Below are 26,067 nucleotides of genomic sequence, written 5' to 3'. Positions count from 1 at the left end.
ATCCTGGAGAGAGAGAGAGAGAGAGGACAGCGACCTGGACAACTGCTTACGTCACTATCTCCCTCCAGCCTTATCCTCTGTCTCTCTCTCTGTCTCTGTCTCTCTCTCTCTCTCTCAGGAAGGAAGGTAATGTAGTAGTGGAAGAGGGAGCAAACTTTTTCTCTAACCTATTGATAAAAAAAAAAAAAAAGCTATCTCTACATGGGTGATTGATGGCTTGACTGAGTTTTGTGTGTGTGTGTGTGTGTGTGTGTGTGTGTGTGTGTGTGTGTGTGTGTGTTTGTTTTAGCAAGTGACTGTATTTTTGAATGAGTGGTGTGTGTGTGTGTGTGTGTGTGTGTGTGTGTGTGTGTGTTTTAGCAAGTGACTGTATTTTTGAATGAGTGGTGTGTGTGTGTGTGTGTGTGTGTGTGTGTGTGTGTGTGTGTGTGTGTGTTTTAACAAAGTACAGTATTTTTGAATGAGTGGTGTGTGTGTGTGTGTGTGTGTGTGTATGTGTGTTTGGTGTACATCTTGCCTTATATAAAGTACTTTCACATAGTAAAATAAATAAATAAAAAACAGTCTTTTAATATCAATAGAATATACTGATCAATAAGGAATTTTTCAGTTAATATCGTTCACTTTCAGAATGGTAAGATGGAAGATTTTTAAAGCTAGTTTTAAAATTAAGTGTACGTTGGAATTTAAAATAGTGAGTTTAATCCGTCTATAATTTTGATTTTGAACTTCTTGCGTCTACAGTTCATGGTTGTTTGATTAGCAGAGAGAGAGAGAGAGAGAGAGAGATGGGGGGAAGGACAGGTTAAGTGGGCAGATCACCTTCAGTCCACCTTGAATCTCTCTCTCTCTCTCTCTCTCTCTCACACACACACACACACACACACACACACACACACACACACACACACACACACACACACACAGTCTCAACTTATTACCATTACAAGGACTGGATATGTTCGGATAATAATGTGAAGGATTTTTTTTTATATAATAGAAAATTAGTAGCTGAAGGAAAAACACAAAATACAAAACTAATCCATACAGGAGAGTACGTGTATCCTCCATTCGTAAAACATAGGCAACGGTACGCTGTTGCCACCCTCCACCTGACCAAGCACATCCCCCCCTCCCTCCACACCTAGCCAAGCGCATTACGGCCCTCAGCCCCCTTCAGTCTGTTAAAGCTCTGCGTAAGGAAAACACCTTGAGGACACATAATCTGGGCCCTTCAGGTTCCTTCCACAGGTCGCATTGAAATCTCTGGAAAGATTATTATATATTATTATTATTTTTTTTTTTACTTTTTCATTGTTTTAAAATAACTACATAAGATACAGCATTCTACGGTTCCTGTCTGTCAGAAGGCACCACTATAAGACACATAACTGTGTGATATTTCGTGATTCTGTAGTGAATACTTTCTGAGTTCTAGCCCGGAAATGAAACATCGCCCAGCCAGCCGCACTGCCGCCCAACTCTACGGACGGACACCTGTTGATAGTGATAACAACACTCTCCTCTGGCCTTGTCAGGTGGAGGGTAAAAATTTGTAACCGTTGGACTTGAACTGATGTAGGTTGAAATTTTTTGCGGAAACTATATTGAGGATGCGATTTGCAAAGAGAAGCAGTTTGGGGAATAAAAGAATTCTGATGGGTAGACGTGCAATATGGCAGTGTGACGGTCAAATCATGAGCACTACCAGATGCCCGTGTAACATGAAGGAACGCGTGGAGAGGTGGCACAATGGACGCTACTTTGAGCATTTGCAATAAAAGTATCTGTTAAATAATGCAAGGGAGGCAACATTCCTTCTTCCTTGTAGGGGAGGAAGTTCATTTGTAATCGCAGGGTTATGTGGCGTGGATGGAGAGCGAGAGACTAATGAGGAGAGTGTATGTGAGTAAGGTGGAGGTGGGAGAGGGAGGGGGAGATCAAGGATAGGATGGAGGGATGGAGTGGAGAGGGGTTTGTAAGTTGGGGGGGAGGGCTGCGAAATGGCGGGGGACAGGGTGACATGGAGGCAGTTTGTGGTCACCCCATACGGGATTAAGGCGTCTGGCAATAGATAAATAGATAGATTAACTTCTTATAGCACTGTTCTGAATTTTGTCCACTTGTATAAATATTAGATGGTAAATGTAAGTTGGTTTGGCTCCTGGGTGGACATTGCAGATGATTTGCTCTACCCAGGGGTTACAACAGCAGCACATGTAGGCTTATCAGTGCCTGATGATGATGGTGATGAGGGCCAGGACAGTGATGATGACGACGATGATGAGGGCCAGGATAGTGATGATGATGATAATGATGGTAATGGTGATGACGGTGATGATGATGGTGACTGTGATGATGATGATGGTGTTTTGTGACGTTGGTTTGTCATTGTTTCAGATGTGTCAGAGTCAAGCAGCGATGATGATGATGATGATGATGATGATCGTGTTTTGTGACGTTTGTTATTTTTTCAGATGTGTCGGGGTCAAGCAGCGATAATGATGATGATAATGACGATGATGATAACGATGATAATGATGATAATAATGATGATGATAGTGTTTTGTGACGTTGGTTTGTCATTTTTCCAGATGTGTCAGAGTCAAGCAGCGATGATGACCTTATCCACAAACTGTCCAGTGACCTTGAGGTGAGGCCTTGTTTGGTTCGTAGATGATAAGTAGATGTTTAGTAATAGTAGATGATGATGATGATCCACTCACTTGATGTAGTGCTGCTTACATCTTCCTTCACCTTTATCATTCTTTTTCTAGGTCTGCTCTCTTCCTATTTCTCCTGTCTTTCCTGTCACATTTTATTACTCCTTCCTTTTTCCGTGGCTTTACATTGAGTGACAAGCCTAATGGTTTCCTGTAAGCCAAGAAACCATTTACAGCGCTGGGTGGTAACCATAAAACCAACCCATACGTGTTCCCTACGTGTCATGTGGGTTGGTGGAAGGTTAGTGCCGCTCCTTGTAAAACAACTACGGTAACTCACAGACAAATGGCCACCCCGAACGGGATTATGGCATCTGGTTATAAAGATAGATAGAGCACAGTAATAATAATAATATACAGTACCATGTAGTTACAAACAGATGTTCAGTAGTAATCCTTTGTTGTTGATGATGATGATGATGATAACTGTATTGGTGGAAGTGATGACAATAATAATGACAAAAGTAAGAAAGGTGATGTTAGTAGCAATAAATGATGATAATGGCAATAATACCTGTAATAATAATAATACTGTAATAATAATACTAATGTCGATACAAATACATGTTCAGTAGTTTTGTTTAATTACACTCATGCTTCTCGTTTCACCGACCATAAAAACAACGATGCAAATATGAATTGTTAAATATGGCTAAAGTTATGACACCAGTCCCTATAAAATTAATTAAAATGCAATATAGTCACTAGATTTTTTAAAAGGGGCTGAAAAAAAATGGCTGACAAGTAAGTAGCTAGGACACTACTGATTGAGCACCCTTGTTTGAGATACACAATGCCACCAGTGGATTAGGCCTGTCATATACCCTTAAATGCATAGGACAATGGTAGACTTAAGTAGTTTGAATTTTCCTGTATTGTGAAGGAGGTAGTACTGAATTAGTTTTGGTTTTACTATTTTCAAGGACTTCAGAAGTGACAGTGATTAGATGGATGTGTAGTGCGTCCCTGAATGAGAGACCTGGGGGGGGGGCTAGGATTGTGATTGAAGAGTTGAGAGGAAGGATGTGACTTAATGGACTGGTGTTGTGATGAGGAGGGGTGCATTGAGATGGTTTGGGCATGTTGAGAGGATGGAGGGTGACAGTTGGGTGCAGAAGGTGAGAGGTGTGAATGTCAAGAGTAAGGTTGTGAAAGACTGGCTAAAAAAAAAAAAAACATAGGACGAGGGCATGGAGTGTGACCTCAGGGATAAGGGACTGAGTAGGGAGGCTGCCAGAGATCGAGCAGTGTGGAGAGCCGCCATTTGGTGACCAGGGACATGTATAAGCATATTAGAGCCATTATAATTGATACAAACAATTCAGAAGTAATATAGTACGTTGATAATAATAATGATGATGATAATTATAACTCATCTTTCGTACAGTTGCCGTTGGCATTGGACGACCTTGAACCATCGTCGTCGTGGCCCCTTAGCGAATTCTGCACCCAGGACCCGCAACCCAATGCACCCACACCCACGCCCACCCACTCACCCACCACAAACCCACCCGCCAAACAGTTCTCATCCATCAAATATGAAGGTGAGTCAGAGTGTAAAGTTTACGTGTTCCATCCTTCCATCCATTTTTTCCTCCTCCTTCCTTTCTCTCCCTCTCTATTCCTCCTGCCCTTCTCCTCTATTCCTCCCTCCTTTCTCTCTTCCTCTGTTCCTCCTTCCCTACTCTCCTCCTCCATTCCTCCTTCCTTTCTCTCCTCCTTCATTCCTCCTTCCTTTCTCTCCTCTGTTCCTCCTTCCTTTCTCTCCTGCTCTGTTTCTTCTTCCTTTCTCATCTGTATTTCTCCTTCCCTTCTCTCTTCCTATGTTCCTCCATCCTTTCTCTCCTTCTCCATTCCTCTTTTTTTTTCTCTCCTCCTCTCATCCTCCCTCCTTTCTCTCCTCCTCTATTCCCCCCATCCTTTCTTTCCTCTTCTGTTCCTACTTCCTTTCTCTCCTCCTCCATTCCCCTCATCCTTTCTCTCCTCCTTTATTCCCCCCATCCTTTCTCTCCTCCTCTGTTCCTACTTCCTTTTTAACTCCCTCTCCATTCCTCCATTCTTTGTCTCCTCCTCTATTCCTCCATCCATTCTGGTGTGTTTTGCAATTGCCTCACTCAGTTGATTAAGTTTGAGTGCAATCTTTAAGTACACTGTGTTCAGGCATCTCAGACTGAACAAACCTAATTTTGGCCTAGGGTTGCTGCATGTTGTAAGGGGGTGTTGTGGAATGGAATCTTGCTGCATTTGTTTAGTACAGTATTACCATTTACAGTACAGTGTTCCACCACTTACATTTCACATTTGTATTGTCCTGTCAACCTTTCTGAATAGTGGTAGTGGGGGATGATGATGATAATAATGATGATGATGATGATGATAATGATGACGATGATGATGTTGATGGTAATGATGACGATGATAATGATGATGATGACGATGATGATAATAATGATGATAATGTTGACGATGATGATAATATTGATGATGATGATAAAACATAATTGTTGCAAGTCTTATCATTAAATATATCCTTTTTTTTTTTTCCCCCCATAGTTACAGCAGACATGACAGCCGAGGAGTTGACCCGAGCGCTGTACCCGAACCTCGTGTGTGGCACCCCCTCCCCCACACCATCACCATCATCACCAGAACAGGTCAGTCTAGCATTTTATCAGTATATCTATCTATCTATGTGTATCTGTCTATCTGTCTGTCTATCTATCTATCTGTCTATCTATCTATCTGTCTATCTATCTATCTATCTGTCTGTCTGTCTGTCTGTCTGTCTGTCTATGGCCAGACGCAGCAGAGCAGGTCAGTCTGTCATTTTATCGGTGTATCTTGAATCCAAACTATGTGACTATCAATCTATCTGTCTGTCTGTATACCATCCTATCTATCTATCTGTCTGTCTATCTATCTATCTATCTATGGCCAGACGCCTTAATCGCATAATGGGTGGCCACAAACAAATCACCTTACCACCAGGGATTATCCTTAAACTGAAGTGATTTTACAGTTTATGGCAAGAAATGGGTAAAACATCCTCCCCCCTCTCTCTCTCTCTGTCTTTCTCTAATGCAAGGAAGAAGGAACCAAAAGCCAGAAGCCCACACGATTGTTCCCTCCAAGAAAAATCCAAAACAAGATAACAGAGCGCCAAATTCAAGGTCTGTTCATTTTTAGATGGCTGGACACACTGCATTTGAAAGACTGGAGGTCATAGGGAGTAGGAAATACAGACGGAGGGAGGCAGTTCCAGAATTGGCAAGGGGATGAAGTGAAAAATGTATATGCAGATAGGACAAGGCTGTTGGCTTTAATCTTGCATTATTCTTCTCTGCTTAGAATATATATATATATATATATATATATATATATATAAATATATATATATGAAATGCTTATAGATGATGACAGTTCTGCTTTATCACACTTTAATAGCAAGTCTTCATTGGTATGGGGGAGATATATCTAAAAATATCGCATCTTTTTCCTTATGCAGTAACTGGGAGACCTACTTTAAATTGATGGGAACTGACAAAATAGCTTTAAGATTAGCAGTAGAGCCTAATCACTTATTATTATTATTATTACTGTATTATTATTATTATTATTATTATTATTATTATTATGTGGTGTTGATTGCAGAGAATATAAGGGAAGCAGAGGAAAGATTTAGGATTTATTCGTAGGAAGTGGACAGATGCAATTGGGCAAAAGGGTTTGAGAGTAAATGCAGATGAAACGGAATTACTGTACTGTACAGTTGTGATATGTCGGGCTGGTGGCCATACTGTCAAAGCAGGGGGAGTGTGGCCATGTGCAGTTTGCCACAAGGACATGGGAAGTAACTCCATCTTATGCAGTATTTGTAGTAAGTGGGTGCATGAGAGATGTAGTGATATTAGAGGTAGGCTGTGAAGTAATGCTGATTTCATGTGTGCATTGTGTCAGGGAGAGCATGTAGAGATTGTCAGGTGTGAAAGGATTGATCTGGCTGGAGAGTTTGGAGTGTACGGAGTTTTGTTAATTTGGGAAGAATGTTATGTGCTGGAGCAAGTTCTGTGGCTAGGGTGAAAGTACAAAAAAACACCAACACTAAAAATTCCAAGAATAAAAAGTGTCATTGGATCAAAGAGGTTAATAGCTAAAACAGTAAAAGAAAAAAGAATAGATAAAAAAGATAGTACAGCAGTAGCACCAAAATCTCATGTATAATCCTTCAGTGGTTTATTGCATGTACAGGTAAAATCAGAGCCCGGGTCCCCTCATCACCCCATCCCAGCCCCGTCACCCTCAGACCCTGACATTTGGGAGCTGCTGTACGCCCCGGAGATCAAGCCCACAGTTAAGGTAAGGATGGAATTATTGTTATTGCTAATTTCCATACACTGGCAGATGAATGGTTAGTAGTGGTGGTCGCCTGTTTGTAACCTTTATCCCGTGGATTGCGCAGTCACCTTTTTTATCCCACCCCGTGGTGTGCAAAAAATGAAAAAAAGAAACTTTTTTTTATTATAAATTTCAAGATAAACATCCAGGGCATCATCTGATGAAAAAAAAAAAAAATCTCTTGGTCTTGGTGTAGTGCTGTGCGTAAGTTTGTGCAGGGTTGGAGTAGTGGTGGGGGGGGAAATAGTTTTTGTTTATTATAAACTTGAAGATAAAGATCCAGGGTATCATTTGGTGAAAAAAAAAAATCTCTCTCTCTCTCTCTCTCTCTCTCTCCGTTTTTGCGCATAAGTTTGCGTAGGGGTGGAGTAGTGACCAGTGATGCACGGCTTCTGGAAGGTTAGCACAGCCTGAGCTGTGGCTCACAGTGTGGCACATCCCAGCCTGAGCTGTGGCTTGCAATCCACAGGTTAAGGGTTCAAGCCACCCTTCAGATACAATGTTGTTAAGTTTATCGCTAGCACAATGCCACAAGGGAGTCACTGGTCCCCTCTGTAAATATATGGACCAAGTACCCTAACCCTTCATCACTCCTGACTTGGCAGTAAAAGAATAGATTATGGTTGGCTGGTTGTGCTGGGCTGAATGGGTTATGTGGCTAATTTTCTGTAAGTTACTGTGGATTTAATGACAAGAGGAATGTTAAAAAATGCTGCTATTGACAAGGACTTTATGTAACTGTATAATCTCTTGAAGGTGTGTGTGTGTGTGTGTGTGTGTGTGTGTGTGTGTGTGTGTGTGTGTGGTTATTCCTGGTATCGTGAATGTTGTGTGTTTTTGTTTTAAATGTGTAATCCGTCGGGGAGATGACTGGTGTGTTTTTATACAGTCCTTAGCAAACTTTATGTATATATTGTATAATCTCTTGACTGTATGTGTGTGTGTGTGTGTGTGTGTGTGTGATTATTCCTGGTATCCTAAGCATTGTGTTGTGTAAATATGTAATCTCTTGACTGTGTGTGTGTGTGTGTGTGTGTGTGTGTGTGTGTGTGTGTGTGTGATTATTCCTGGTATCCTAAGCATTGTGTTGTGTAAATATGTAATCTCTTGACTGTGTGTGTGTGTGTGTGTGTGTGTGTGTGTGTGTGTGTGTGTGTGTGTGTGATTATTCCTGGTATCCTAAGCATTGTGTTGTGTAAAATGTGTAATTTCTTGACTGTGTGTGTGTGTGTGTGTGTGTGTGTGTGTGTGTGTGTGTGTGTGTGTGTGATTATTCCTGGTATCCTAAGCATTGTGTTGTGTAAAATGTGTAATTTCTTGACTGTGTGTGTGTGTGTGTGTGTGTGTGTATATGATTATTCCTGGTATCCTAAGCATTGTGTTGTGTAAAATGTGTAATTTCTTGACTGTGTGTGTGTGTGTGGGTGTGTGTGTATATGATTATTCCTGGTATCCTAAGCATTGTGTTGTGTAAATATGTAATCTCTTGACTGTGTGTGTGTGTGTGTGTGTGTGTGTGATTATTCCTGGTATCCTAAGCATTGTGTTGTGTAAATATGTAATCTCTTGACTGTGTGTGTGTGTGTGTGTGTGTGTGTGTGTGTGTGTGTGTGTGTGATTATTCCTGGTATCCTAAGCATTGTGTTGTGTAAAATGTGTAATTTCTTGACTCTGTGTGTGTGTGTGTGTGTGTGTGTGTGTGTGTGTGTGTGTGTGTGTGTGATTATTCCTGGTATCCTAAGCATTGTGTTGTGTAAAATGTGTAATTTCTTGACTGTGTGTGTGTGTGTGTGTGTGTGTGTGTGTGTGTGTGTATGATTATTCCTGGTATCCTAAGCATTGTATTGTGTAAAATGTGTAATTTCTTGACTGTGTGTGTGTGTGTGTGTGTGTGTGTGTGTGTGTGTGTGTGTGTGTATGATTATTCCTGGTATCCTAAGCATTGTGTTGTGTAAAATGTGTAATTTCTTGACTGTGTGTGTGTGTGTGTGTGTGTGTGTGTAATATAGACAGTCTTGAATGATACATGGGTGGATGGAATTTTACACTGCATTCAATTGATAAAATTCCTATGCATTTTTCTTTAATTTTCGTGTTTCCTTGCCACCTTGTTTGTTAGTGGAAGGTAGTTTAATAATGATGATGATGATGATGATGATAAGTGATGAGAGTTTAAGTGATGTGATTTTGATGATGATGATGACAAGTGATGATGATGATAATAATTTTGATGGTTTTGATGATGATGATGACAAGTGATGAGAGTTATAATGATGTTGATGGTGACAGTAGGGATAGAGATATTGTTTGTACTTCTGCTGGTCTTGATGATGATGATGATAATGATGGTAATGATGATGATGATGACAGTAGTGGTAGTGTTATTGCTGCTGCCACTTCTCTTGGTGATAATAATAATGATGGTAACGTTGACAATAATAATGATGATGATAACGTTGACGATAATAATAATGATGATGATAACGTTGACGATAATAATAATGATGATGATAACGTTGACGATAATAATAATGGTGATGATAACGTTGACGATAATAATAATGATGATGATAACGTTGACGATAATAATAATGATGATGATAACGTTGACGATAATAATAATGATGATGATAACGTTGACGATAATAATAATGATGATGGTAACGTTGACGATAATAATAATGATGATGATGATGATAACGATGATAATAATAATGATGATGATAATGTTGACAATAATAATAATAATGATGATATTTAAGACACAAAACACACAATCTCCCCCTCAGTTGTTGGACACCCCGTGCTCTTGACGATAAAAATATTAATAATGATAACGATGATAATAATAATAATGATGATACTAATGATAATAATAATAATGATGATACTAATGATAATGATAACGATGATGATATTCAAGACACAGAACACACAATTTCCCCCTCAGCTGTTGGACACCCCGCCTGTGACGCCGCCCCAGAGTGAAGGTTCCCCGCCACACAGCCCGCAGCCCCCGTCCCCCGTCACGATGGTCCTCCAGCCCCCACAGCACAACAACAACAACAACAAAATCTCTCAGCCCATCAAGGTCGTCACCATCACTACCAGGAACGGTGAGCCTCTTTTGTGATAGTAGGGAGTTTGTTATAAGTTAGGGATGTGTTTGTATTGTTTGTTGTATTGATCTGTTTGTATTGTTCATTGTACCGGTGTGTTTGTATTGTTTGTTGTATTGATGTGTTTGTATTTGTTGTATCAGTGTGTGGGAATTGTTCTCTCATACACCTCTCCACCCCATCCCTCAATCACATCCACCCCATCCCTTCATCCCCCTGTCTCTCATACATCTCTCCACCCCATCCCTCCACCCACCCTTCTCACATACATCCCTCCATCCCATCCCTTCATCCCCCTGTCTCTCATATACCTCTCCACCCCATCCCTCCATCCCCCCTTCTCTCATACATCCCTCCACCCCATCCCTCCATCCATCCTCCTCCCATACATCCCTCCACCCTATCCTTCCATCCTCCCTTCTCTCACACATCCCTCCACGCCATCCCTCCATCCATCCTTCTTTCTTACACCTCTCCACTCCATCCTTGCATTTACCTTTCTCACACACCTCTCCACCCCATCCTGCCATCCCTCCTTCTCCTGTACATCCCTCCACCCCCCCTTCTCACATACACCTCTCCATCCCATCCCTCCATCCCCCCTTCTCTCATACACCTCTCCACCTCATCCCTCCATCCCCCCTTTCTTCCATACACCCCTCCACCCCATCCCCCATCCCCCCTTCTCCCATACACATCTCCATCCCCCCTTCTCCCATACATCCCTCCACCCCATCCCTCCATCCATCCTTCTCCCATACATCCCTCCACCCTATCCCTCCATCCTCTCTTCTCACATACATCCCTCCACCCCATCCCCCATCCCCCTTTCTCCCATACACCTCTCCACCCCATCCCTCCTTCACATCCCCATAAAAAACATCAACTGGCAACCCTCCACATGACAGCACAGGTGTTGGACAAATTTTCTGACTCAGATGTAAAACTTTGCTAGATTTTTAAAATATACCTCTCTCTCTCTCTCTCTCTCTCTCTCTCTCTCTCTCTCTCTCTCTCTCTGTCTCTCTCTCTCTCTCAATCAAAATGCAGAAATGTCACACATATTTTCACTATTTTCTCATTCATACTTATTTTATTTTATTTTTTATTTATTTATTTTAAACTTATGATACAGAGCAGACAATTAGGGGTCCAGTGATGTGTAATTTTTGGTGCACTATACTCCTTTTACTGTAACTTGGCCCAAAATTGCCAAGGAAAATAAATCATGAATACAATTTGAATGCTTTAGTCATGGCAGTGTGAAATTTGATAAGTCCTAGTTATGTGGAAGGAATGAGCCTCCTTGGTTGCTAGTCCAATCAGCTCTCCAGTCTGACTACACCTGTCCGTCAGCAAGCCTGGGAGGGATTAAGGATCTTTTTCAGGTTAGATATATTTGGCTGCAGTAGGAATGAGTCTCCTTGGTTACTAGTCAAATCAGCTCTCCAGTCATACTACACCCGCTCATCAGCAAAATTGGGAGGGAGGAGGGATTTTTTTCAGTTTAGATATGTGCACCTGAAATAGGACCGTGTCTCCTTGGTTACTAGTCAAATCAACCCTCCAGTCGAACAACACATCCATTCATAGAAGTGTTAGGGGATAGGGATAGGTAGAGTGAAATATTACTTTTTATGTGTGACCATGTAAGGGACTGGATTGGGGGGCTGCCAGAGATCAAGCAGTGTGGAGAGCTGCCATTAGGTGACCAAGGCTGAGGCATGAAAGCACACTGGAGCCTTTATAAACAACACAACGATATGACAAGGCTAGAAGAAGTTAGAGTGTGCAAAAGTGACGTGACTGCTGCATACAAGTGTTGGAACAGCTGCTTGATCAGTGCATTTGGCATCACTTAATTTGAACGTCTGGATCTCTAATTAAGAAGCATATTTTTCTTTAATGACGCTGGGGATATATTTTCCGTGACACTCATTGCATGTTTCTTCCTGATGCATCTTCCTCATCAGTGTAATTAAGGAACATATATTTCCCTTCAGTGATGCTAAGGGTATATTTTTGTGGGATTAATATATTTCTCTTCAGTGATGCTAAGGATATATGTTTGTGGGATTTATTGTTGTCAGTTCCTTTGGCATCTTCCTCATTAGTTTATATTTGCGTGTTGAGTGATGATTTATTTTTACCTCCGCCAAGGAGGTTATGTTTTCACCCCTGTCTGTTTGTTTGTTGGTTGGTTGGTTGATTTGTGAGCAAGATTGCACAGAAACTACTGGACTGATTTCCATGAAACTTGGTAGAAGAATGGGCCTTGGCCCAGAATACACTCCATTAAATTTTGGTGAGGATCTGGATAAAGGTGTGGATCCAGGATTTTTTTTTTTCACTTTCTTTAACATTGCGAGATAGGGCGTTTCTCAGCATTTTCATAAATTTTTCAGTGGATATAGCATGGATCTTGATGAAAAAAATCAAGCATGTGTAGGATGTTGGTATCTATGAGTGTGTACAGTTTGGCATGGATCCATGTAAAATTCAGGGTCTGGCAGATTTAAACTGCTTGTTGGGCCTTGAGGGAGGTATGCGCTCTACTGAGTGCCATTCTAGTGTATATTATTAATCCAAATTATGTTGATATAAACTGGGTATAAATAACATTACTTGGCCATTTTAAAAAACAAAATAAAGGTGTTTCATTTATTTAGTCATATAGTTACAGGTATTTACATTATTTTTTGAGTATATGACTGGAGTAGACTAGAAGGTTAGTTCCCTGAGGCCCAGTATTCCTGTTTACCACACACCTTCACATATCGTTCAGGACTGGGGTAATGGACGAATCTGAGAAGCAGGGGCTGAGAAAAATATATTATCGAAAAAAATGCCTCTCTTTATATTGTTCCATGGATTCTTTTGTTGTTGGTGGTGGTGGTGGTGTCGTCATCGTTGTTGTTGTTGTTGTTGTGGCCGTAGGCTCATGTGGATGTGAACTGGGTGTACTTACTGTTGGATGAAGTTGCCTCTCTCCTACAGTCCACCATCATCCTTTTGGGGGATAGGGAGGGAGTTGAGGGACGTTTGTATACCCAGGCATAACGAGGGTAGACATACGTTAAAACACCAAGCAGTGTTTTGTGTATATGCAGTAATTGGAAAGACTTTGGTTAGTTCTCCTTCTGTCTGTTTTTTCGTTTTCTCGGGACCCTACCTTACCCCATCCTTAGGTGAGCTAGTAGATGATGATGATGATGATGATGATGTTTAAGTGAGCGCCATATGAAGCAGCAAGTAGATGTGGATGATGATGATGATGATCACGATGATGATGATGATGATGATGATGATGATGATATGTAAGTGAGTGCCATATGAAGCAGTTCAGAGGGAGTTCATGAGAGGGTGCGTGGCATAGATGATGGTAATTTATTCGCAACAAGTGTAAGAGTTGCCGTGGGTGGATGGGGTTGAATATTTTACTTATATGACTGTCTGAACCTTTAGATTAAAATATTGCAACCACTAATGTTATGATGATGATGATGATGGTGACTGTGATGAAGATGACAGTGCTATATTATGATGATTATGATGATGGTGACTGTGATGAAGATGACAGTGCTATATTATGATGATGATTGTGTTGATGGTGACTGTGATGAAGATGGCAGTGCTGTATTATGATGATTGTGATGATGGTGACTGTGATGAAGATGACAATGCTGTATTATGATGATGATTGTGTTGATGGTGACTGTGATAAAGATGGCAGTGCTGTATTATGATGATGATTGTGTTGATGGTGACTGTGATGAAGATGACAGTGCTGTATTATGATGATGATTGTGTTGATGGTGACTGTGATAAAGATGACAGTGCTGTATTATGATGATGATTGTGTTGATGGTGACTGTGATAAAGATGGCAGTGCTGTATTATGATGATGATTGTGTTGATGGTGACTGTGATGAAGATGACAGTGCTGTATTATGATGATTGTGATGATGGTGACTGTGATAAAGATGACAGTGCTGTATTATGATGATGATTGTGTTGATGGTGACTGTGATAAAGATGACAGTGCTGTATTATGATGATTGTGTTGATGGTGATTGTGATAAAGATGGCAGTGCTGTATTATGATGATGATTGTGTTGATGGTGACTGTGATAAAGATGACAGTGCTGTATTATGATGATGATTGTGTTGATGGTGACTGTGATGAAGATGACAGTGCTGTATTATGATGATTGTGTTGATGGTGATTGTGATAAAGATGGCAGTGCTGTATTATGATGATTGTGTTGATGGTGACTGTGATGAAGATGACAGTGCTGTATTATGATGATGATTGTGTTGATGGTGACTGTGATGAAGATGACAGTGCTGTATTATGATGATGATTGTGTTGATGGTGACTGTGATGAAGATGACAGTGCTGTATTATGATGATTGTGATGATGGTGACTGTGATGAAGATGACAATGCTGTATTATGATGATGATTATGATGATTGTGTTGATGGTGACTGTGATAAAGATGGCAGTGCTGTATTATGATGATGATTGTGTTGATGGTGACTGTGATGAAGATGACAGTGCTGTATTATGATGATTGTGATGATGGTGACTGTGATGAAGATGACAGTGCTGTATTATGATGATGATTGTGTTGATGGTGACTGTGATGAAGATGACAGTGCTGTATTATGATGATGATTGTGTTGATGGTGACTGTGATGAAGATGACAGTGCTGTATTATGATGATGATTATGATGATTGTGATGATGGTGACTGTGATGAAGATGACAGTGCTGTATTATGATGATGGTGATTGTGATGAAGATGACAGTGCTGTATTATGATGATTATGATGATTGTGACGGTGGTGACTGTGATGAAGATGACAGTGCTGCTGGTAAGTTGATAATGATGATGATGATGATGATGGTTGTACATAATTTCTTCTATCATGTCAATCAGAATGGTGTGGCTGATGATAATTTGATGATGATGATGATGGTTGTGGTATTGACGAAGATGGTCATTGTGATGGTTGAACTTACTTAGATTTAAATATAGGGACCACTGATACTATGATGATGATTGTGATGAATGTGGTAATGAACATGATGATTGTGATGAAGATGGTACTGTAATAGTGATAGTGATTGTGATGGTGATGGTTGTGCTGATATGAAGATGGTAATGATGATGATTGTGATAAATATGGTAATGATGATGATTGTGATGAATGTGGTAATGATGATGATGATTGTGAATATGGTAATGATGATGATGATTGTGATGAAAACAGCACTGAAATAGTGATAGTAATTGTGATGGTGATGGTTGTGCTTATTTTCATGTATGGTGCAGGTCAGAGTGATGAATATGGTGATGATGATGATTGTGATGAATGTGGTAATGATGATGATGATGAATATGGTAATGAATATGATGATGATAATTGTGATGGTGATGGTCATGCTTATTTTTGTGTATGGTGCAGGTCAGAGTGATGAATATGGTAATGATGAAGATGGCACTGTAATAATGATAGTAATTGTGATGGTGATGGTTGTGTTTATTTTCTTGTGCAGGTCAGAGCAGTGGCGCCACACGGTCCGGCCGCGTCACCAAAACAATGAAAATCCAGCCCAAGGTGGTGACGACCAGCACAGTGGGCGGCCCGCTCTCCCCCCACACCAGCCCCCCACCGCTGCCACCGTCCACAGCACCGCACCTCATCAACATCATCAACAGCACCACATCGCCTCCAACCAAGCTTACTCTACCTAAGACTGGTCAGTAGAATGGCGTGGTGGCTTGATTGTGAATATCTTAGAGTATTATTGCATTTTTATTACACTCCTTTACTAGACTCCTTTATTTTGTTTATTATTGCATATTTATTACACACCCTATTTATTATTGCATTTTTATTACACACCTTTACTATACTCTTTTATTTTGTTTATTATTGCATATTTATTACACCCCTTATTTATTATTGCATTTTATTACACCTTTATTACACACTTTTATCATATTTATCGTTGCATATTTATTACTGCATATTGTAGTATTGATAGAAGATGAGAAGTGTGGAGGTCAAGGTAGGGTTGCAAGAGGCAAACCAAAACAGACCTGGAATGAGACCATGGAGTTGATCACAGGGATAAGGAACTGAATAGGGAGGCTGCCAGACATCAAGCAGTGTGGAAAGCCATCATTAGGTGACCAAGGTTGACGTATGCAAGCATGTTGGAACCTTTATAAACAATACAGTACTTCTATCTATCCATCTATTGCTAGACACCTTAATCGCATAAGGGGTGGCCACAAACAAATCATCTCCACGTCACCCTTTCCCCCACCATTTCGCTGCCCTTCCCCCAACTCACACCTCTCTCATATACCTCTCCACTCCAACCCTCCATCTCATCCTTGGCCTCCCCCTCCCTCTCCCACTTTCCACCATACTCACATACATTCTCCTTGTTTATCCTAATTCTGTTTTCTCTCTCCTCCCATCAGCTGTGACGCGTGGCCTAAGTAACAGCAACAATCCCAGGATTGTACAGGTGAAGACAGCCAGCCCTGCCCCTCCCACTGCCCCCACCATACCTTGCCCCGCCACACCCACACCCACCGCCACCATCATCACCACACAGGTAACTAAACAAATATTTTCCTTTTTTTCTTTCATCCTTTCATTTTCCCCTTTTATCATTCTTTTTTCTTTCTTTCACTCCTTTTATTTTCTCCTTTTCTTTCTTTCACTTCTTTCTTTCCTTTTGTCCTTGCTTTCTTTCTTTCTTTGGTGTAGATGTGGATGTGATAGGAAATGTTAGGAGAAACACACTGAGGTGGTTTGGCCATGTGGAGAGGATGTAGAGGGAGAGACTGACGAGGAGAGTGTATGTGAGTGAGGTGGAGAGAGTGGGGGAGGCCAAGGATGAGATGGAGGGTTGAAGTGGAGAGGCATATGAGAGGGGGGTGTGAGCTGGGAGCAGGGCAATGAAATGGCGGGGGACGGGGCGACATGGAGGCAGTTTGTTTGTGGCCACCCCTAACAGGATTAAAGCATCTGGCAATAGATAGATAGATTCATTGTTTATTGTTTTGTTTACAGTCGTTGCCGGGGCTGGGTGGGCAGACAACGATGGTGCAGCCGTCAACGCCGCTGGCACCCCTGGCACCGGCACTGGCACCAGGAATGAAGCACGGCATCCCAGACGTAAGTGGCACTGCACTGGTCCTGCCTGAGACCAAAACTGTGGGAGAGATTAAAACTGGGAGAGACAAAACCAGAATAGTGGGAGAGACTAAACTGCCAGTCAGGGTGTAAATTGGTCTGGAATCTGTAAGGCAGGCTGTTCAGAAGTGTTCATAAATGTTCTGGTTCTCCTTTTGCACAAGCTCTGTGAAGGTGAACTCTGTGTGGAACTTAAACTTTTCTCCGTAGAGCTTATTCCTTTCACCAGTTTTACCCATTTATCATTTATCGGTCACTTATAATGACCACTTATCATTTATCGGTCACTCTTAATGACCACTTATCATTTATCGATCACTTACAATGACCATTTATCATTTAATGGTTACTTATAATGACCACTTATCATTTATAGATCACTTACAACAACCATTTATCATTTATTTGTCACTTATAATAACCATTTATCATTAATCGGTCACATAATAACTGCTCTCCACCAACAGATGAAGGCATTTAAGAGGCAGCAGCGAATGATCAAGAACCGTGAGTCTGCCAGTCTGTCTCGCAAGAAGAAGAAGGAATATCTCAACACACTGGAGGCCAGCATTGCAGACCTACAGAACCAAAATACGAAGCTGAAGGAGGTGAGTTGGGCGTGGGTGTGGAAGAGAGAGTTGGGTGTGAGTTTGGAAGAAGAGTTTGGGATGGATGGGTTGGGTGTGGGTGTGGAAGAGGGGGTTGGGTGTGTACGTGGAAGAGAGAGTTGGTTGTTGGTGTGGTAGAGGGGATTGGGATGGGTGGGTTGGGTGTGGGTGTAGAAGAGGGTTTGGGATGGGAGGGTTAGGTGTTGGTGTGGAAGAGGGGTTTGGGATGGGTGGGTTTGGATGTGGAAGAAGGGGTTGGGATGGATGGGTTGGGTGTGGGTGTGGAAGAGAGGGATGGGTTTTGGTGTGGAAGAGAAGCTTGGGTGTGGGAAAAGAGTCAGCATTATTCCAGCACTTTATCTATTTATCTCTGTCATACACTCCCCCACAAGAAAACACTCAGCATTATTCCAACACTTTTTCTATTTTTTTTTGTCGCATATCTGTTTATCTGTGTCATATATACATTTATCTATGTCATCCGCTCACCCACAGGAAAACACTCGACTGCAGCAGCGGGTGTCGTCCCTGGAGCGAGAGTGTGCCACGCTGCGCCAGTCCCTCAGCCACGGACACTCCCGCAAGACCACCACTGCACTCTTCGCCCTCATCTTCCTCTTCTCCATCAACCTTGGACCCCTCACGTACGTCGTTGATTACTTGTTATTTGGTGATGGAGAGGGATATAATTGCCTGGCTTTCCTGTCTGATTATACAAACATCCTTAAATACCTTCCCAGTACCCTGAAAGGGGATAGTGGACTGCAGAAGGACATCCTCAGCCTGCAGCTCACAGGGTTCACATTCATTTGAGCCTGGAACTGTAATAAAAAGAAGGTTCCACTGTATTCCAAGTTGTGTTCTGTTTGCTAGTCATGTTGAAAGTGCATATGAAGGATTATTATGATTATTATTATTTTTTAAATAGAAGAATTAAAAGCAGTAAAGAAAAATTATTATCATTCTGACCTTTCATTCCCACCCAAGGATGGGGTGGAGTAGGATCTGAGAAACATGGAAAACTAAACTGTGACAGCAGAACCAGCAGTATCAAAGCCAGTAATTTGAGCCACACTGTCACCCACACATCTGTCAAGCCGTGGAATTCTGGCCCCACCTCAAGACCCAAACTCATGCTAAAAAAGAAGAATTTTGTGAGGTGGAGCTGGGATCGTAGGGACTTGAATAATTATATAGGCATTTCACTGGTAGTGTTTTTATTAGATCTCCCATTCTTTTACTTTCTCCATATTTCCCATTTTATCATACAATGAGTTGTTTTTAGGTTGAAATAAAAGAGTTACGGTGATGATGATGATAATGATGACAAGAGGAACTCATAAATCTCCCTCCTACCACCTAACTCTCAAGTCAGTATCTCAGTATCCATATGCTCCAAGTGGCCAAACCAGCTCAGGGTCCTCCACATAATACTTTGCAGTACTGTATATGTTTTAGTCGCAGTTTTTATCCATACATGATTCAGTCACTGACAGTTTTTATCCATACATTTTTGAGTGACTGTTTATATCCTACAGGAGTGTGTTGCTGAGCGGTGAATCCAAACTCTCATCGTTGAAGAAAATGGTGACCAGCCCCATCAGTCCCCCCTCTGGCTTCCCCCACCGCTCCCTCCTGTGGTCCTCACCCCCTGAGCTGTCCCCTGACTCCCCCTCCACTGCCCCTGACCCCTCCTCCTCATCCCCCACCCACCCACACCCCCTCAATGCCTCGCACACCTGTCCCATGTACTTCAACGCCACCGAGAGTCTCAGGTGAGTCGAGATGGTGTTGACGGATTAAAAACAAGTGTGAAAACGGAAGACTTTGGATATCTGTTATGTTTTTGTTTTTATCTTGAAGGGAACAGTCTTGCATGCAGCCTTGGGTTCCACCTTCCTTGCATAAATGAAAAACAAAAACATTATTATCCATACATCAAGTCATCATCCAGCCCATATTATAATTTTTATTATTGATATTATTATTATTATTTATTACCATTATTATTATTATTTGCCGACCCCAGACTGGAGACAGAGCTGCGAGACTGGTTCCAGCACAAGTTCCGGCCGTCCTCCAAGAAGCGTGATGGTGACCGCTACGACCCGCCCGCCCCGGCCAAGAAGGTGGGACGGGGCGGGCTCACCAGCAGTGCGCTGGCGGGGCTGGGCGGGGCCTGGAATGCCCTCGCCCCACCCCAGGCACCACCGCCCCGCCTGTACCGGTACTTCCACCCAGAGGTACTCCAGGTCGACCCAGCCCCAAGGTGAGGACGGGATTTTTTTTTAGTCGCTGTCATCATCATCATTGTCGTTATCATCATCATAATTGTCATTTTCATCATCCTCATCCTCATCGTCGTCGTCGTTGTTGGCATCATCATCGTCATCGTCATCATCACCATCACCATCATCATCATCGTTATCATCATCATCATCATCATCATCATCAGTCATCATGAAACTGACATTATTATTGCTATAGACCCTACAATTATTTTTTCACTAATGGGTATCCTGCATGTCCACCAGTGCCAGCGAGACAAGCGTAGCCACAACACTGCCGCACGTGTCGTCCTTCCTGGAGGCCATACACCGCCGTGATGACACCTACTACGTCGTGTCATTCTCCCCCGACCACCTTCTTGTTCCCGCCACTGCTCGGAACATCTCGGCCCGGCCACGCATGTCCCTCCTACTGCCCACGCCTCGACCGGTGAATGAGTCTGTGGCGGTGAGTGACCACGTGGCGCTGATGCAGATTGACTGTGAGGTGATGCACACAAAGATGATCCACGTGGCACAGGATGTGGTGCCGCCTCACCTGCGCCACGCTGTCAACACCACTGCACAACCACCATCATCACCGCCGCCGCCACCACACCGTGCCACTGCCCCCAGAGGCCGTGTGGAGAGGAAGGGGAAACATGGCAAGGCTCACCCCTCACTGAGTAAACCTGCACACAACAGTAAATAGGAGCAGTGGCTTTGTTAAACTGTACTAAATCAACCCAGCTCATGCTAACCTGATCTAACCTAACCTAACTTAACCCATCTTCAACCCAACCTAACAATCTAATCTCTACCATCCCATTCCATTCTCATCTAACCCAGTCCAACCCAACCCAATCCAATTTCAATGTAACCCAGCCTAATTTTGTTAGTAATAGGCATGATTGTAGAAATTACCATGTCATAAGGTAGCCCAACCCAACCCAACCCAACCTAATCTAACCCAGCCCAGCCCAACCCAACCTAGCCAAACCAAATCATGCCTATTCTAATGTAATCTAACTTAACCAAACCAGATGTATCTTAACTAATGTAACTTATCATGACCAAAAGCTAACATTTTAAAATCAGTGCAAGGTAAAATATGTGTATAGTAAAAAGTACTATGAAGGAGAAGGGAGCTTGTGTACTAAATGTGTGAAAATGTCATCATTTTTTTTGAAAAGGTAAGCTCTTTATCATCATCATCGTCATTGTTATCAGCATCATCATCATTATCATTTCATAGTCATCATCACCATCATCATCATTATTGTCATCATCATCAACATTGTCAGCATTATCATCATCATTGTCATTGTCATCACCATCTCCATCATCATCATCATCACTGTCACATCATCATCATATCATCATCACCATCATCATCATCGTTGCCTCAGTTTCCCAGTTGATAAAGATGTGGGTTGGTGCCAGAAATCATAGTAAGAAAAAATAATAAAATAAATAAAATAAAGTAGGAACCATGCTATATAAAATGGCCATATCCCATCCCTCATAAAACCTCTATTGAAATAACCAAGGAAGGATAGTTGGGATATACTGGCCTTATTTTGCCACTCAGGGAAATGCGACTGGTCACTCCCGTTAAATAAAATAATAAAGAGTTGGTGATGAGTAGCTGAGGCCCAGGTTTAGCTGTTATATCTATATATCTATCTATCTATAGCCAGACGCCATAACCCCGTAAGGGGTGGCCATTTAGTTAGGTGTTTAATGGGGAGGGGCACTAACCCTCTGCCAACCCGCTTGCTGACACGTGGGGAACACATATGGGTTGGTTATATGGTTACCACCCAGTGTTGTAAATGGTTTCCTGGCTTATAGAAAACCATTAGGCTTGTCACTCAGTGTAAAGCCACCTGAAAAGGAAAGAAGAGTAATAAAAAGTGACAGGATAGGTGAGAGAAATAGGAATAATGGGTTACCTTTTTTCCCTATGCAATTTCATATTCATCCTTTTTTTTTTCCCCTACATTTTCATAATCATCATCCCACTTTTTTTTTTTTATCACACATTTTCATAATAATCATCGTAGCTTATTATTATTATTATTATTATTATTATTTATCCTACAATTTCATCATACTCATCCTACCATGTTATTTATTTTTTTTTTTATCATACATTTTCATAATCATCCCACTTTTTTTCTGATATAATAATCACACTTGTTTCTTCTTCTTCTTTTTTTTTTTTTTTTTATTTGTGTGTATTTTTGTCTGGCCTAACAGTGCCATGACAATACCTGAAAAAATGACACGGCTGAAATAGCATCGTTTGGCGTGCTCCCGTCCTCTGGCATTTCTTTTGTTTTTTTAGATGATCTCATAAAAGGTCCATTCCAATTCCCACCAAATCTCACAGACACGGTACCGCAAGCCCTTGTTTTATAAGTCATATTAATTTACTTTCGTTTAATTCACTGATCGTAAAGTGCTGAAAAATGATGGCCACTACATCCTGAATCTGGGTGATGTTTTTGTGAGTGTGTGTGTGTGTGTGTGTGTGTGTGTGTGTGTGTGTGTGTGTGTGTGTGTGTGTGATTTCCAAGTACATATCTTAGAACTGAAGAACCTCAAACCCCCTCCCCCCAATTGTACACATTACAGATTAACTCAAGAGATAGTGAATGTGCCTAATGGAACTTAAGTGCGTTTGCATCACTAAGATAACATTCAAGAACTTAAGTGCGTTTCTTGTGCGTTGCTAAGATAACATTCAAGAACTTACGTGCGTTTCTTGTGCGTTGCTAAGATAAGATTCGAGGACTTAAGTGCGTTTCTTGTGCGTTGCTAAAATAACATTCAAGAACTTAAGTGCGTTTCTTGTGCGTTGCTAAAATAACATTCAAGAACTTAAGTGCGTTACTTGTGCATTGCTAAAATAACATTCAAGAACTTAAGTGCGTTTCTTGTGCATTGCTAAGATAACATTCAAGAACTTAAGTGCGTTTCTTGTGCGTTGCTAAGATAACTTTCAAGAACTTAAGTGCGTTTCTTGTGCTTTGCTAAGATAGGATTCAAACACACGTAAGATTGATTTCCTGTCGTATGGAAGAGGAAATAGGAAAAGTGTACGGTAGAACTTGGTGCATATTTTTTGCGTTGTTAGGAAATAGACTACAGATTCAGACAGACAGTTACGATTCATTTTTTTGCAGTTACGATAAAGACAGCAGATTCAGAAAAAGTTACGACTCATTTTTTGACGCTGTTACAATATAGACAGCAGATTCAGAACAGTTATGATTAATTTTTTTTGTGTTGTTATGATAAAGACTGCAGATTCAGACAGACAGTTACAATTAGTTTTTTTTGGAGTTACAATATAGACGGCAGATTCAGACAGACAGTTACGATTTATTTTTTTGCGCTGTTACGATATAGACATCAGATTCAGACAGTTATGATTCATTCCCTGTTATGTGGAAGAGGAAGTAAAGTAGTGATGATTCATGGAGGAACGTGAGGTGCATAGTTACGACTGAAGGAGGTGGAATCACACAGACAGGCTTAAAATGATTCCTCGTTGTATGGAAGAGGAAGTAGTTGTGCGCAGAGGAACACGGTGTGCGTAGTTACAATGATTACTTGTCGTATGAAAGAAGAAGTAGCGGTATAGAGGAACTTCATGCATAGTTACGATGACTCCTTGTCTTATGGAAGAGGAAATAATGGTGCGTAAGGGAACTTGTGGTGCGTAGTTGTGATGATTCCTTGTCGTATGGAAGAGGAAGTAGCGGTGTGTAGAGGAAGCTGTGGTGCTTAGTTACAAGTCAGATTCAGACAGATTTTCTTAAGCTAAATCCTTTGTCATACAGAAGAGGAAGTAATGGTGCATAGAGGAACTTGCGGTGCATAGTTATGACTCAGATTCAGACAGACAGGCTTACGATAAATCCTGTTCGTATGAAAGAAGAAACGGTAAAGATACAGAGCAGAAATTTGTGTGCATCTTATTGCTGTTATGATCCAGGAGTCAAAAAAAAAAAAAAAAAAAACTTAAGCTCCTGTTAATGCATTTATTTTTGCAGGAGAAACAAGAACTATGGGGAAAATCTGCTTCATTCCCTCCTTGTTTTCCTGATTTTAATTTTATGAATCTAGGATCGCGAAAATCCTAAACGTGGCCATGGAAAAATGACTTGGCACTATTTTTGACGTATCCTTTCTTTTTTAATATATTTTGTTGTGTTGTATCACTGAAAGAACAGATTTTATTTTCTTTTTTTGTGTACATATTTATTTATTTTTATTCCTAGGCTGTACTGTTCTGTAGGACTTGTTTAAGGCTGTGATTTTCATTGTGTTTGTGACATGAGCGAGCATTGTGTATCGATTTGCCGTTGTTTTAGGTTTTAGAGAATTTAAGTTTAGCGGCCGTTTTCTTAGGACTTAAATCGTGAAGCAGATGGCAAGCCCCTGGGTCTGTGGGCTAGTGGATGGAACGCCCCAGTCAGATTGATGGACTTGTATCAGTCTACCCTTATCTATAGCCAGATACCTTAATCCCATAAGGGGTGGCCACAAATAAATTGCCTCCATGTCGCCCTGTCCCATGCCATTTTGCTGCCCTTCCCCCAACTTTGGTTTAGTCCCATGGAGGTGACTGGGGATCTCTGAGTCCTGTAATGCCATCAGGGGAAGTAGTCTGGTCATCTATCCTTACCTGTACTTGACTTTGGTAGCGCAGTGGGGGTACAAGCTGTCGATCTATCTGTCTATAGCCTGATGCCCTAATCTCGCAAAGGGTGGCCACAGACAAAACGCCTCCAAGGCGCTGTGTCACCCACCATTTGACTGCCCACCCCTCAACTCACTCCCCCCTCCCTCATATACCTCTCAACTCTTCTGACTGTTGGCACTTTCTTGCGTGTTTTTATTGTTACAGTAATGGGATGCCTGTGGGTAGTAGATTTAATTAGCCTGCATCCCACAAAACATGGTGCAGTCAGCAGTGGTAGAGAGGCCAGATAGGTTGTGGCATTTTTGTGCTGGTCAGAAGTTGTGTAAATTATTGACTGCTTCCCCTTCGCAGTTTAAGGCGTAAGAATATGGCCGTGATACAAATGTTTCCTTGCCGCGGCAGGCAGTGTGTATATGCAAAGTGTGTGCATACCAAAGTTGGCAGAATTATGTACAATTTGTGTGCGTACCAGAGACGGTAGAATAATGTACAATTTGTGTGCATACCAGAGACAGTAGAATAATGTACAATTTGTGTGCATACCAGAGACAGTAGAATAATGTACAATTTGTGTGCATATGAATTAGCATATTTACTGTTTGTGTACATAGGAGTATTGGCAGTGTGTACAGAACTGTATGTACAATATGTATACATGCAAGAATTGTCTGAACATGTACAATTAGTGTGCATTTGGGACTGAAATGTGTGAACAGTGTACAGTACAGTAGTGCATTTTTATTTTGGTCTCCCATCTGTACAAGGTGATGTAGGAAGCTAAATAAAATAGTGGCAGTAGCAAAAATACAGTAGATAAGGTAAGACTGAATTCATAATGCATAGTGTATTATTTATAACCCCTTCAGTGTTATTGGGAAACTGAATATATATATGTAGAAGAATAATGTAAAAAATAAATAGGTAAATAAGTAAATAAAATAATGTCATACTGAAGGGTTTAAGCTAGGATATTAACACTTATAGCTCCTGAAACTCTCTCTCCCTCTCAGCTGTAT

General features: G+C 41.4%; 1 protein-coding gene across 1 annotated transcript in view; it reads left to right on the top strand.

The window, feature by feature from the left end:
* Atf6 (bZIP_ATF6 domain-containing protein ATf6) overlaps positions 1-21,046 on the top strand; it is a 47,375-nt gene extending 26,329 nt beyond the window's left edge. Inside the window, exons 2-14 of the mRNA XM_080269976.1 lie at positions 2,595-2,653; positions 4,111-4,267; positions 5,277-5,377; positions 6,972-7,079; positions 10,069-10,247; positions 15,812-16,005; positions 16,739-16,875; positions 17,337-17,441; positions 17,927-18,067; positions 18,563-18,711; positions 19,606-19,842; positions 20,097-20,336; positions 20,602-21,046. Of these exons, the coding sequence (XP_080126102.1) occupies positions 2,595-2,653; positions 4,111-4,267; positions 5,277-5,377; positions 6,972-7,079; positions 10,069-10,247; positions 15,812-16,005; positions 16,739-16,875; positions 17,337-17,441; positions 17,927-18,067; positions 18,563-18,711; positions 19,606-19,842; positions 20,097-20,336; positions 20,602-21,046 (2,252 nt within the window). The remainder of the gene's footprint in view (positions 1-2,594; positions 2,654-4,110; positions 4,268-5,276; positions 5,378-6,971; positions 7,080-10,068; positions 10,248-15,811; positions 16,006-16,738; positions 16,876-17,336; positions 17,442-17,926; positions 18,068-18,562; positions 18,712-19,605; positions 19,843-20,096; positions 20,337-20,601) is intronic.
* Positions 21,047-26,067: the final 5,021 nt, after the last annotated feature.

Source organism: Coenobita brevimanus, chromosome 4 (assembly GCF_032717465.1).
Source record: "Coenobita brevimanus isolate Jiangsu-jjx chromosome 4, ASM3271746v2, whole genome shotgun sequence".
Taxonomy (NCBI): domain Eukaryota; kingdom Metazoa; phylum Arthropoda; class Malacostraca; order Decapoda; family Coenobitidae; genus Coenobita; species Coenobita brevimanus.
This window is presented reverse-complemented; position numbering and strand designations above follow the sequence as displayed.